This window comes from Mastacembelus armatus, chromosome 3, assembly GCF_900324485.2.
Source record: "Mastacembelus armatus chromosome 3, fMasArm1.2, whole genome shotgun sequence".
Classification (NCBI taxonomy): domain Eukaryota; kingdom Metazoa; phylum Chordata; class Actinopteri; order Synbranchiformes; family Mastacembelidae; genus Mastacembelus; species Mastacembelus armatus.
Genome location: NC_046635.1, coordinates 10,213,199 through 10,227,877, shown reverse-complemented (window position 1 = coordinate 10,227,877; position 14,679 = coordinate 10,213,199). Strand labels below are relative to the sequence as shown.

General features: G+C 40.0%; 1 protein-coding gene across 4 annotated transcripts in view; it reads left to right on the top strand.

Moving 5' to 3' along the window:
• The window catches only part of dennd5a (DENN/MADD domain containing 5A), a 28,763-nt gene extending 14,290 nt beyond the window's left edge, over positions 1-14,473 (top strand). The window contains exons 5-25 of one of the 4 annotated variants that reach the window (XM_033325755.1): positions 222-409; positions 599-910; positions 2,135-2,350; positions 2,454-2,688; positions 3,127-3,210; positions 4,402-4,552; positions 4,697-4,790; positions 5,023-5,127; positions 5,510-5,641; positions 6,037-6,189; positions 6,285-6,363; positions 6,469-6,556; positions 8,829-8,957; positions 9,441-9,562; positions 9,670-9,815; positions 10,294-10,412; positions 10,501-10,682; positions 10,921-11,003; positions 11,886-12,009; positions 12,268-12,436; positions 12,959-14,473. In XM_033325755.1, the coding sequence (XP_033181646.1) occupies positions 222-409; positions 599-910; positions 2,135-2,350; positions 2,454-2,688; positions 3,127-3,210; positions 4,402-4,552; positions 4,697-4,790; positions 5,023-5,127; positions 5,510-5,641; positions 6,037-6,189; positions 6,285-6,363; positions 6,469-6,556; positions 8,829-8,957; positions 9,441-9,562; positions 9,670-9,815; positions 10,294-10,412; positions 10,501-10,682; positions 10,921-11,003; positions 11,886-12,009; positions 12,268-12,436; positions 12,959-13,142 (3,095 nt within the window). In that variant the 3' untranslated portion in view covers positions 13,143-14,473. The remainder of the gene's footprint in view (positions 1-221; positions 410-598; positions 911-2,134; positions 2,351-2,453; positions 2,689-3,126; positions 3,211-4,401; positions 4,553-4,696; positions 4,791-5,022; positions 5,128-5,509; positions 5,642-6,036; positions 6,190-6,284; positions 6,364-6,468; positions 6,557-8,828; positions 8,958-9,440; positions 9,563-9,669; positions 9,816-10,293; positions 10,413-10,500; positions 10,683-10,920; positions 11,004-11,885; positions 12,010-12,267; positions 12,437-12,958) is intronic. The other 3 variants (XM_033325756.1, XM_026319852.1, XM_026319853.2) reach the window with 3 other exon arrangements.
• Positions 14,474-14,679: the final 206 nt, after the last annotated feature.

The window sequence follows — 14,679 nt, the reverse complement described above, 5'->3', positions numbered from 1 at the left end:
GTCTCTACACAGGCATTTTGATGATTGTGCTGTTGCAGCGCCAATCAGGAAAGAATGTGAGAGCACATTAGGTCATTCAGAATCAAGATAGTCACCAAGGATTTAAAGCCAATCAAGAAAACAGAAAACAAACTCAACCTGAACTCTACTTCACATACTGTGTTTTTCACATGGTTACGTGATCTTTCCTTAAGCACTGTCCACTTTTGTGTGTGAAACAGATTACCAGAGGCTGATGACAGTGGCAGAGAGCATCACAGCCTTAATGTTCCCCTTCCAGTGGCAACATGTGTACGTCCCCATTCTGCCCGCCTCCCTCCTCCACTTCCTGGATGCTCCTGTGCCGTATCTCATGGGCCTCCATTCCAACGGACAGGATGACCGCACCAAGCTAGAGCTTCCACAGGAGGTACAAACACACCATAGTACCTTCCACTGGTGGCTCTGTGATACTAGAGGTTGTTATAAATGGCATATTTAGTAGCAGAATGACTACCACTGGTGATGTGTAACACCTATTTCTTTTTGAGCATTGGTCTCATTTTATTTATTTATTTATTTGGTATTTCATTTAATGTGGTTTGTTGTCTCCCTCCAGGCTAACTTGTGTTTTGTGGACATTGATAACCACTTCATCGAACTTCCAGAGGAGCTGCCCCAGTTTCCCAACAAGCTAGAGTTCATCCAGGAGATCTCTGAGGTGCTAATGTCATTTGGTGTGGCTCCAGAGGGCAATATTCACTCCAGCGACAGCCAGGCCAAGTACTGTGCCTTCCGTTCTGTTGATATGGTTTCTGACAAGCGCAACGGCAACCTGGCCTCGCCCCTCAACTCCTTCTTGCTGAGAGAGAATGAAACCATCGCTAGACTGCAGGCACTGGTCAAGAGAACAGGTGTCAGCTTAGAGAAGGTGAGAAATGATGTAATCTCATAAATTAAAAATGGGTGCCACAACTGACTGGTTGTATTAGAAGTTTTGAATAACTGCTTTTAAATCTTTATATTCAGCGGCTCAGCTTTTTATTTTAGTTTTTGCCTGCTGATATATTAATGTAAATACATTGTAATTGAAATACATTTTTTTATTTGGAGTTAAGATCAACATATGTTACAATAATTGAAACAACGAACACTGTTGCAATGAGGGATTGTAAACTAATGGGGGAGCTCTTCTGCCACACACTGGTGTGGATACATTAAGTCAGTTCTGAAAGGTAGAAAATAGATGTTGCTATTTTATGTTTTTCATACAAAACATGCATTAAGGTGGAGAATAAATGCGTTAATCTTTTAATATTCATATAGACACAATATATATATTGACATATTTTCCACCAAAACACGTATTCCTGTGTTAATGCCCTCACATCAGTGATGCATTACAGTATGCTGTCCAGACAAGGTCTGCAGTGGTGTTCAGACTGGAGATGCTTTGCTTTTCCTCCAAGAGACCTCAGCAGTCCATCAGCTCCAATTGCTTTTGAACTCCCACTGGTCAATATTTCACAGCCTAGATGACATAAACCCTCTGTAGATGCTGATACTGACAGATGCAGTTGGCATCCATACAGTCTCATTGCCATTTGGCTCAAGTATCTACAAACAGTAGTAGTACTATGATGAAATAGTTCCTCTAAGGACTGATAGATGGATGAATTACCTGCTAACTAGAGAAAGTGTCTATATGTGCAGTCTAATCAGCTTATGCAGTAGGGGCCAGGTTTAGCTTTCCCCAAAGAGATTAGCTCATTGTCTGTGTGTAGTTTGTCAGCTACAAGGTCAGACCTCACTTACAATTATTCTTATCTAACCTCAGTGCTGGTTTGATTCAGGAGAACAAGAAAGGGATTAAAGAGATTTGTGGGTCATGTCATTGGGTTGCAGCATTGGTTTATAGTTATGCATGCATATTTGGATCGTGAATCAGAACGGATGTCTTTGACTTCCTTTCCCATAACCCTCCTTGTTTGTCAGCAGGCTGGGGTAAGAGTCAGATAAGATACCATGAAAAATCAACTGCCACTTATCTTCATCTGACTCCTTTCTCACGTGCTTTCCCATGTTTTCTATCCTTTCTTTATTTTGGTATTTTCGTGTGTGCGTGTGTGTGTTCCTGAATCCTCGTGCACATCAGTTGGAGGTGAGAGAGGATGCCAGCAGCAATAAGGATGTACGATTCCAGTGTGATGAGGAGGAGCTAAAGATGCACCAGCTTAACATCCAGGTGCGCGAGGTCTTTGCTAACCGTTTCACCCAGATGTTCGCGGACTATGAGGTGTTTGTCATCCAGCCGAGCCAGGACAAAGAGTCCTGGTTCACCAATCGAGACCAGATGCAGAACTTTGACAAGGTAAAATGCTATAGCGTGTTAATAGTATAGCAATGGGTGTTATCTTTTTCCATTCTTTGTGGCCTTTAGTCCAACCTAAATTTGTCTTTATGGGTGTGCCCAGGCCTCCTTCCTGTCGGACCAGCCAGAGCCGTACCTGCCCTTCCTCTCACGTTTCTTGGAGACACAGATGTTTGCCTCCTTCATCGACAGTAAGATCCTCTGTCACGATGATGAAGAGAAAGAGCACACGCTGAGAGTGTTTGACTCCCGTGTGGATAAGATTCGCATGCTCAATGTCCGCACGCCCACCCTGCGTACCTCGATGTACCAGAAATGCACCAACATTGAAGAAGCAGGTAAGGAAAAAGATCACTCCTGAAAATCTCTGAAAGATTTGTGACCAATAAAAAAGGCTTTGGAAACATTTTGAACCTAATTAAAACTGCTTTCAAAGCACTATGTGCTATCAGTATTCCTTAGTTCCCTGGAAATGTCTCCATCTCTACAAACATTTCTCTGTGATTGATTTGGACTGAGAAAACCGGAGGTTTTAGTTTTCATATTAAGAGCTTTACTGTAGCATCTTGAGACAGTAGAAAATGAACCTCTGTAATAGTGAATTATTCCTCTGTGTAAAAGCTAAACAGTTCATGAGTTTGGTTATTATAATGAAAGATTTTATACCTCTTTTAATTTGAAGTCCAGATGATTGTGGTCATTATTTAATTTGAAGAGATTTCTTCACAGATTTACTCTCTTTAGTGAACTGACTGTTAACGCTGTCTTGTTTGCAGACAACCTGATTAAAAAGCGATATGAAAAAGCTGATTTTCTTGCTCCGGGACCTCATGACATTGGGCTCGAGAACGACGTTATTCGTAATATTTTCTCTCGTTGCTTCAAACATCCTTGGGTGGCAGCTCTCTGAATGTGTGTGCAGTGCATTAGGTTCACTCATAGAGGATGGGTGGGCTTCTTTAAGACTTATATAATAACTGTAATAACGCTTACATAACTATAAGTCACTTCTGGCTGTAAACTTAAGATTCCTCTCTGAGATCCTTTCTGTACTGCACACATGTTGGTTTTTACTAAGCTTTGTGAACGTGAACTTTTTAATAATTAAATGCACTGTTGCTGATCTTTATAGTGGTGATCTGAACTTGCAGCATGCAGTGGAATGAGGGATAATTAATTCAGGGAGTTCAACGTCTGTGCCTGTGAATCACAGCTGCAGACAGTGTGGAAACTTCTGTATATCACTTTGTCTGATTCATGTGCTTATATGTGCAGTATAAACTAAGCTATTTAAGATCTGTTGTATTTTTCAACATCGATGAATGCTTTTGTTCAAACAGCCCATGTGTGGGTGTGTTATTAATCAGGCGTCAGAAAATCACTGTCTAAAGTTGCATTCATGGATGACTGAACTGGCTCCTTTAAAGAAAGAGAACGTCTGTTCTGGGCTCTTTATACTGTCACTCCTTTTGGTTCTGTGGGTGTTTGTAAGCAAGTTCTTTTTATCATTTTCATCTCTTTCTCTTAATCTCTTTCTTCTGTTGTCAGTTGGTTACTAAATGTGAAATTAAAAGTTCTTAGTTATAGTTACCTTGGTTTTGCTGCTCTGTATCCAATACAGAAAGTATAAGAATCATCAGTGATGGTGAGAATATCAAAAAAGAAAATATCTTGGTTCTTGACTATGGGATGTTTCAATTCAATGTGTAAATGGCAAGGATATTTTGTTTTGTAAGCCTCACATAATTTTTTGACATGAGAAATATTAACCTGGAAAAACCTGAAGGCAGAAGCTTTTGTTCACTTAATTATCATCCTTAAAACGTTCCATTCCTAAATGAGTAGTGTTTGGCGTTGATGCTTGGACAACATGACAACAACCAGATAATCTCATAATTTGTCATATTTTAGTATTTAGGTTTTGCCCAAGGCAAGGACCACTTAATCATACAGGTCTTGACAAAGAAAACGCAGTCATTTAGAGAAATTAACAAAATGAAAATGATAAACTTGCTACAGACTTCTGCACCCCTCCTACATCTCCTCCATAGAAAAAGCCATTGAGATGAGAGTGTCAAAGATCGACCACACGGCTTTGCACCCCCACCTGCTGGACATGAAAATCGGTCAGGGACGCTACGAGCAAGGCTTCTTCCCTCGACTGCAGTCTGACGTGCTCTCCACCGGGCCCACCAGCAACAAGTGATTATTTCACATTATTGTTGCGTTAAAAATTGTGCTGTGATGTGTATTCATTTGAAAGAAACATTTGTTGTTAACAATCAATGTGAGCTGTTTTACAATGTTTGTCTATAAAGCTGATTGAAGGTGCGTTCTGTGTTACAGATGGACCAAGAGGAGCGCTCCTGCCCAGTGGAGAAGGAGGGATCGGCAGAAACAACACGCTGAACATCTCTATTTAGACAATGACCAGAGAGAGGTGAGGCGTCCCCACAGGGGTTACTTTCTGTTCTCAGCTCACATTCATACAGATTGGCTGCATGAGCTTTGTCGTTTTTGTTTATTTTGCATGGTCTATTCTTTGTTTGCTTTATTTTGACTTTGGTCTTACCATCTTGTCTGCTCTCACCCCCTGTTCTCACACTTCTAGTCACGTCTCTTTTTGTCTCTCTCTGCCTCTCTTTGCCTCTCTTGTGCCCACACACTCTCAGCATGTAGAGTGTTTGTTGCCGGAGCTGCAGCTCCTCCTGTTTCTTGACTACTACTGGCTCTCGCAGTCCGTCAAGCCCTGTCTAAAGTCGGTGACTGTGGACGTGGTATGTGGTGGTAGTTTGTGAGGCCTTTAGTTTTCATACTGGGCCCACATGGCCTGTCCAACCATGTGGTCTTCATCCTTTCTACCCACTCACCACAAGCAGCTGAGCTTTATCTCATCAGCCATGTCACTTTCTTTACTTTCTCATGTTTGGGGTCATAAACAAAAATGATTCAAACAAACTTGATTCAAAGCACAATAGGATGTATAGATATTCTACTAAGTGTACTTATGTTGTCAAATAACTGTATACTTTCAGTTTTCTTTGGTTCAATAAACACTGTTACTGTTCAGCCCATGTCTGAGCCCAGCAGTTTTCTGAGTTGATTTCTCTGACGTAGTGTTTCTTTGCCTGCCTGCCAACTGGACTCTGCTTTTGTTAGAAGTACATTCAGGAAGCCAGAAACCTGGGCACGACCATCAGGCAGCCAAAACTGTCCAACCTGTCACCTTCTGTCATCGCTCAGACCAACTGGAAATTTGTTGAAGGATTGCTGAAGGAGTGCAGGAATAAGGTTGTGTGCTCTATCTCCTTCATTAGTTTTGTTTGCTGTGAGCTCTGCTGTACTATTTTATTCTAGTCGATAAGAGCTTCTACACATCTATAAAAATCTTGGCATTAGGATGATTTTATGCTAAGAATGCTGTGGAATAAAGTTATTTGGCGTCACGGTAATCTATGTTTGCATTTGATTTTGAATTATCAGTAATTTTGACAGTGTTCATCTAAAAATATGCAAATGTTATGGTGTTGCTTGAAAGTAACTGCTGTCTGCTGGCAAAGGGAGTTTCAAACAAATTTGACAAACTATTTTGTGGTTGAGGCTTAAACTTCATCCTTTCAGTATATTAAAAATGAGCACATTAGTTTGATTACTTTTCCAGCAATGTTTCTTTTATTTTTCTGCAGACCAAGCGTATGCTGGTAGAGAAGATGGGTCGGGAGGCTGTGGAGTTGGGTCATGGAGAGGTCAGCATCACTGGTGTTGAGGAGAACACTTTGATTGCGAGCCTCTGTGACCTGCTGGAGAGGATCTGGAGCCACGGGCTGCAGGTCAAACAGGTGAGGAAAAACAAATCTCTGCAGTGTCCATGCACCTGATCGATCCTCCCCAGCTGGTTGACAAATAACAACACTAATGTATGTTTACTCGTTAGGGTAAATCTGCCTTGTGGTCCCACCTGCTGCACTACCAAGAAAACAAAGAGAAGAATGCCACTGGTTTGGGGCCTCCAGGTAAACTCTGAACTTACTTCAGCTAAAGAACAAAATGAATGAATAAAATCTTGTTGCAGTTACACTCAGGAATTGCCTGTTGTCTTTTTTTTTTTCTCACAAAAGGTTTCATTCATGACACTGAGAGACGCAAATCTGATGGTGGTGGATCGGCCATGCCGCCTCTCAAAGTCTCCCTGATCCAGGACATGAGGTGAGTGAGACGGGATTGTTTAGATGTGAGCGAAAGACGTGTATCTAGATGTGTGCCTCTGATAAAGCAATTAGAATGAAGTCTCTTCGTTTCATCTTGTGTACTAGTTTATACTAAGACTGCCCCCGTGTGGTAGATTGTCAAACAAGACACAATTTGTGTATGTAGCCATAGCCATAATAACTGATTTATAAAGTAGAGTCTGTGGATTTCAAAAAGCATCCTCAAAAATTTCCATCCATCCATCCCCCCTTATTCATAACCAGGGTAACAAGGATCTGCTGGAGCCTATCCCAGCTCTCTTTGGGTGAAAGGCAAGGGTACACCCTGGACAGGTCACCAGTCCATCACAGGGCCACAGAAAGACAAACAACCACACACACTCACACTCACTCCTATGGGCAATTTAGAGTCATCAGTCAACCTGACATGCATGTTTTTGAACTGTGGGAGGAAACTGGAGTACACACAAGCACAGGGAGAACATGCAAACTCCACACAGAAAGGACCCTGACGGGTTGCGAACCCAGGCCCTTTTTGCTGTGAGGCAAGGCTGTGAGCTGGCTGTATGAAATACTGGTTACATTATTACCAGACATGTCTCCTCAAATGCAGCACAGTTGAAAATAATCAATAACAAATAGAACTTTACCCTTGCACAAAATTAAATCATATCAGGGGTTTTTACCATTTTGTTTGTGCATTTAGGTTTGTGAACCTGAGTCTTAGATAAACAGGACTTCATCATAGCTTTTCAATTGTGAAAATGTGATGATTCACAGTTTATTAGTTGTAGCGCTGCTGTTTTGTTGCCAACCCTTAATCACTGAATTCATTTTCAGGCACAGCAAGATTCATTTTGTTCCACAGACTAATTAACTCTTAATATCAGTGCAGAAATTTTGAATATAGATAGATAAGATACTTTATTCATCCCCAGTGGGGAAATTCAGATTGTCCAGCAGCTCTTATATTTACACAATATCACCTAATCTATACACTTTTTTGGTCAGAAAATGTCAGAAAACAAATGACAGTTGATATAACATGTTCTCAGTCACTGTCAAATTCAACTGACAGTGACTGAAAAATACATTTTATTTGAATAGCAGTAACTGCAAAATGCTCTACAATGGACAAATCACTAAAAAATGCAGTATGTAAACTGAGGATGCTGCAGTTTCATGACCACTATCCCAGGGTCCCACGGCCAGACTGGTGCCCCAATATATTTTACTCTAATGTATATGATTTCAGTGACCCTGCCATGTGTGCTTGCGTTACTGTTATCTACCACACTTTTCAGCCTTCCAGAGTTGAGTAGTCAAGGCTTGGGTTGCGTGAAGGAATTACAGAGTCAGTCAGGGTAACAGCACGTTACTTCCAGCCTAATTACGAGACCCCCGCCAGTCTGACTGAGAGGGGAGGGTTCAGCTCAGGGCACAAACACACTGCTCTCCTCTGCTGGCAGACAGACCCTCCTCCAAGTCATGGAAACATCTGATGCCATGCTCGTAAACACACTCTTTAGTTTTAATAATTGATGACATTGTCTTACCAGGCAGCAAGTTAATATTATAGTCTCTAACATTTATTTTTAAATTTAACCAAAATTATGGTAATGTAATAACAGTAATGGTAGTAATAAAAAAAGCCATTCAGTAGATGTTTTCCTTTGTTACCATGGAGATAATGAGTAGAGGAAACTGGGTTATTTGGTAGAGAGGGCGGGGGCACAGAGGAGGCATGAAGAGCTTTTAACAGACAAGCTTATGGCACAGGTGGAGTGGAAGGGAATGTGTCTGGACATCAGAGGTATGATAGTGGCTCCGAGCGATGACATGTGGCTGGCTCGCACACTCAGGGACTGAGACTCAGACTCAGACAGAGATGTCCTCCATATTCATATATACTGTGTATATATAACTGTGCCTCTTGACACTGACTATATAAATATGTGAGTCACTGTCAGACTAACACATAACACTAATAATGCAGAAATGATTAATAACTTTTAGTGGATTTAACAATTATCCTTTCAAGTCATTTGTTAACCAAAAGCTGTACATTTTCATTGGTTGTAGCTTTTTAATAATGAAGGTTTGTTTTGTTTTAAAAATCTTAAAATCAGCACAGTGAAACTCAAACATCCAGGAGAAAAAGCACACATTTTTGGATTTCAGGCCCATTCTAGCATTGTCTCCACTAATTTTCACATGAATCTTGCTTCTGTGATTTTGAATGTGTTTCTCTGCTGACTTTGATTTTGCAGACATATTCAGAACATCAGTGAGATTAAGACAGATGTGGGCAAGGCCAGAGCTTGGGTTCGTCTGTCTATGGAGAAGAAGCTGCTTTCCAGACACCTGAAGCAGCTGCTTTCAGACCATGAGCTGACAAAGTGAGCAAAACAAAACATAGCAAAAACTCCCAACTCTGCTGCAGTTCCAGTTTTTCATTGATTACAATAGTGCTCTGTCCTAGAACCTCTTTGTGTGTTTGCAGAGGAATGTCTGTTTCATTTAAAATGAAGATGACATGCGCTCTGCTCATTTATAATACATTAACTCTTTTGAAATTGCAGGGCATCATAGTGTAGTCTACAGCAGCATAAATATTTCACAACCTTCTTCATAATTGATATCTGAGTAGTGAACTGGGTCACAGGGATTCCTGTCTGTCTTTGTGACCTTACATTGTCATTTGTTCTACTTTACATCAAACCAAACACATTTTGTTACCCATTTGTCCCTAAATCTGCCATATTATTAGCACTCCTGAGGAATCTGTATGTGTTGGACAAATTAACTATTTTAAAAAGAAGAGAAATCATTTAATTTTGTGGGTTTAACTCAATTTTCTTTTATCTTTTTCTTCCTTTTAGGAAACTTTACAAGCGCTACGCTTTCCTCCGCTGTGACGACGAGAAGGAGCAGTTTCTTTACCACCTCTTGTCCTTTAACGCTGTGGACTACTTCTGTTTCACAAATGTCTTTACAACCATCAGTGAGTGCTGTTTTGATACCAGGCAGCTTGACAGCACTGTCAATAAACAACCATATTTTTATGATTTTATCATGATGTGTTCATTTCCTGTTCTCTCGGTTTCCCAGTGATCCCCTACCATGTGGTGGTTGTTCCCAGTAAGAAACTGGGAGGCTCCATGTTCACAGCCAACCCCTGGGTGTGTGTTTCTGGTGAGCTTGCAGAGACAGGAGTTCTGCAGGTCCCCAGAAATACTCTGGAGATCACTTTTGAGGTTGGTGTTCTTTGATAGAGGCCAATTCCACTTTATTCTGACTCGTCTCTTTGTAGTTTTCATTATTGTTATGATAGCAGTGTACAAAATGAACTGCTGCAATCAGGAAACAGAACTATAGTACACTGATCTCTAACAGCCAGGAAAAAGAAGTCCTTGAAAAACCAGACAGGTTGTAAACAGGCCAACTGTGTAGCCAGATGATCTAAACCATTTTTATTTAAAGAAAAGCATGAAAGTGAGCTGAACCAAAGTGTCAGTAGGAAAATCTGATTGCACAGTGTAGGTGCACAGTGTATCCACCCCATGACTTGGGGAATCATTCTCATTACCAGACTTCTTATGTTCCATTTACCAGTAGACTTAGTTTGATGACCAATTTTAAAACTCTGAAAATGTAAAAGACCCAAACTATCCTTGAACAAATATGTTCTGATGTGTTTTTCGAATTGAATCAACATGGTTACTCCTTTCTCAGTGCCAGAACCTGGGCAAGCTCACCACAGTTCAGATGGGCCATGATAACACAGGACTTTATGCAAAGTGGCTTGTGGAGTGTGTCATGGTCCGCAACGAAATCACAGGGCACACTTACAAGTAAGACTACCTTAGGATTACAATTGAGCTAACATTCTGTTGACCAGATGGTTCTCGGCAGATGAAGTGAAAACCTTTTGCTGCACAGGTTTCCGTGTGGCCGGTGGCTGGGGAAGGGCGTTGACGATGGCAGCCTGGAGAGGATCCTGGTGGGAGAGCTGATGACCCCCAGCACAGAGAACGAAGAAAGGATGTGCCGCACTCCTCCAATGCAGCAGTCCCCAGGGATGATGAGGAGGTTTGTTACCATCTCGCCAAACAGCAAACCAAGTAAGTTACTTAGGTGCATAACCCTAGCTCATCTGTACCAACTTCTAAATAATAATGGTGTGTAGATATTTTGTGATATTGTTGGAGAGGAAATGTTTGTGATATGTAGATTTTTCTGTTTCCTGTTCAAATTGAGATTCAGTTAAAAAAAAAAATCTGAATGTGCTAATGAGAAAACATAATGACTGGATGGATGGTATTGTCTTACAGCAGGTTTTTTGTTTCTCTTCTTACCCAGAGTTGAACACAGGTCAGATTCAGGAGGGAGTGGGAGAAGCCATCAACGGGATTGTGAAGCACTTCCACAAGCCGGAAAAGGAGGTGAGAGACGGCAGTCTAGACAGGCCCCAACATGTAGTTCTATTATTCATCACAAATGAAGAAAAGCAGCTTTCTGCTCTGGTGGTCCCCAGGCCCCTCAGTCACTCACACTGTTAAACCATATTCCAGGTGAAAATACATTTATACATAATATGTAGTACATTGTTTCTCAGAAACTGACATTATTCCTAATCATTTTTGTGGCTTCAAGTGATAGCTGTTATTTTTCCTGTTCTAGGGCCAGTAATATAAAGCACCTACACTGATAATTATTGCTTATAAAGTCAGGTGGAGTGATTATTGTAATTCAAAGCAGATGCCTATTGAAGCCTTTTAAAGTGCATTGTAACTGAACTGTTGATTACAGGTTTTAGTTATTCGTCATTGTAGTGGAAGTACCAAGATTTCTTACAGGGAAATCCCCATCACCATCCTCTTGCTCCATCTTTTTACAGTGCAGACACAACAATGACTTGAAGGCTACTAAGAGTGAAATGCTGCTGTGTTTTCTGTGGTGTGTGTGACTGTGTATAGAGTGGATGTATGTATTATGCCATGTACAATATATCTATTCTGTCGTACACCCATGGTAATCAGCACTCAACAATTTCAGTGTTATTCCTACAGATTTTCACCACAAGACTTAATGCAGTTCCCTTTTGTCATGATAATTTATTTTCTTAAAGTTTCTGTTTTCTGTTGAAATATATACTGCACAGTCAAACACCTTCAGATTGATTGTCCTGCAAGATCTAAAAACCTGTTATGAATTTTAATCAAAATGTACCCCTTAAAATTCTACTTTGTAAGAAAACAACAGCCTATAGTTTTCTTCAGTCAACTCGAACTACATACATTTTCTTTTTGTTTTTGTTCTTTCAGAGAGGCAGTCTGACCCTTCTTCTCTGTGGAGAGTACGGTCTTGTCTGGGCTCTAGAGCAAGTTTTCCAGCATGGTTTCAAATCACCTCGGCTTTTCAAGAATGTCTTCATCTGGGATTTCTTGGGTAAGATTTAAAGAATTGTTTTAACCTTAAAATTGTGTTCTTGCTGAAAAATTAAACCACCTTCATAACTGACCAACATCAACTGAAGAAGTATATGTACGTGTATGTGTCTGTGTGTGTGTGTCAAACACCATGTTTTGTCCAACTGATCTATAAAACAATTGTCAGTGTTATTGTACTTTTTTTTTTTCCAGTATTCCTCCAAGCACATCTTTATATTACTGCGATCAGTTCTTAACTATTATTTTGCTTCAACAGAAAAGGCACAAGTGTACTTTGAAAGTGCAGAGCAGCGAGAGGTGACTCCAGATGAAAACTGGCAAACCAGAGTGCGCCACTTCTGCCGCTTCATGCGTGCCATCAACAACACATCCAGAAACATTGGCAAGGATGGGAAGTTCCAGATGCTTGTCTGTTTGGGTGCAAGGTAGGCAGGCAGCATTTACCAACCACATTTCCATGTATTTACTGTAGGTATGGTGAACATTAATATTTGTAATGGATGACAAAGACGATCATGCAGCATTCAGAGTATGAACAGTTTTGATAATAATTGAATTAATTTATGGAGCAAAAATATTCCATTTATTTTCTTCTCAATAACACTGACAATTGTTTTATGGATCAGTTGGACAAAACGTGCAGTTTGACGATACTCTAGGACATTGGGGGAGACATTTTTCAATATTATCTGACATTATGCTAACTAAACAAAAATTGTATCTAAATAGTTTAATCTATAATGAAACCTTGCAGCTCTACTCCATGTCAGGCCTAAGTTGAGGAAGATATTTTTATCAAAGTGTCATGTAAATTGTTTTTTAAACTAGCTTTGACACTGCCATTATTTCAGTGTATTCTTATTAGAAAAATGTAACATGCAGTAATTGCTTTCTTTAGTTTCATTCTGCTCTCTTGACATCACATACATGTTACCTGCTTCATTTAGGGACCATTTGCTGCATCACTGGATCGCTCTGCTTGCAGACTGTCCAATCACTGCTCAGATGTATGAGGACACTGCACTGATTAAAGACCGCTCTTTGGTAAACTCTCTGATCAGAGTACTACAGACTCTGCAGGAGTTTAACATCACCCTGGAGGCTTCGCTTGTCAAAGGTGTTGGTATCTGAACCAAACTGACTTCCCACCAGTTGTACCTAACCCGGAGGATCAGAGGGGACCACTAAATACAATAACTGAACCTTTTATATGCAGCAACAGACTTGAACAAAGAACATTTTCTGGCTTATATTAAAGCTACTGTTAAGTTTGCCATATATTAAGTGCAATGAGCCTTTCAAGATATGTTGTTATTTTTATCCTCAATGATGTTACCATTAGATGTTAAAATATGTTTTCTATTATGAACCATGATTTTCACATTATTGATAATGACCTACTTGTGCTATAATGTTTTACTGAAAGCTAAATATTTTCATTGTTATTGTGAACTGCTGACAATTGCTATATTTAAGGGAAAGCAAGGTTCAAAACTGTTAATATATTTTCAGAGGAAAAACAGTATTATTTTGTTAAATCAGTCAAATTGCTTGCTCTGTTGTCTCAGATTGCAGTGTCATAACACAGAGCTTGAAGCAAATATTGTAGAAGTATGCTTTATAAGTATGTGTATGACAGGGAGGGTTGTAGAGCGGGAGATAATTCACCTTTATAGGGATTAAAAGGCTGTTACATTTGGGCCTTGCCGTAGAAACGTACAAGTATGCAAATCTTTTACATGGAATACCTTCAGCAGAGAAAATGATCCTTCTTGCATGATAAGACTGTGTGGCTTATGCCTGTACCCAGTAACGGACAGTGTATTCAGATGGATAAAGAAAAATACTCCAAGTCTTTGGTTCGTTTTCCAGACATGAGTCCTCCAGCAGATGCTTGACCCACCTTTCTGAGCAAAGTGGATCATAATGACAGCCTTCATGTAAATACCTCCAACCAGCCCTTTCACCTACTGTCATTCCAGCCCTTACACTACATCTGCCCTCTTCTGTGGACTCCTTGTGATAAAGGATGATCTCCTGCTTCCCATGTGAGAAGGAACAAGGACTGCTCTTTTTCACTCCTTATGTTGTCGTCATGGTTTCTTGCTATGCAATATCCACAAGAGAAGATCAAACCCCCTTCAAACGCTATATTTGGGGTATCTTGAGGTATTAGCAGTCCCTCCTCCTTTAGATACAATACATTGAACTTTATTGTGCAGAACAAGAGATTTAATATGTGAAGGACTTCTACTCTGTGCCAACAACATCTGGAATGACTGTGTTGTACTCATCTGTGTACGACCCACACAAGCATCTTGGGAGATATATATTTTTGTTTTCTGAAACTGTTGTACATTTATTGACATAGCTGTGTAATGTAGTGTTTACTAAGTGAGCAACAGTGTACAGTGTAAAAATATATATTAAGAATAAAGTATCTGTAACGCGTTAAAAGTGGATTTAAATGCAGAATGTGCTTTCTCAGCCTTGAAAATGGTTTCAGCTTCTTAAACAAAGGGAATATTTGATTGGTTTTATTTTATTTATATATGATTATTGTATTTTATTTTTATTTTATTAAAAGCAAAACATTTATATAGTTTTTAATCAAAATTGAATTCCCAATCTATTCAGTCTATATCAAATATTAGTTGTAAAGAAATAC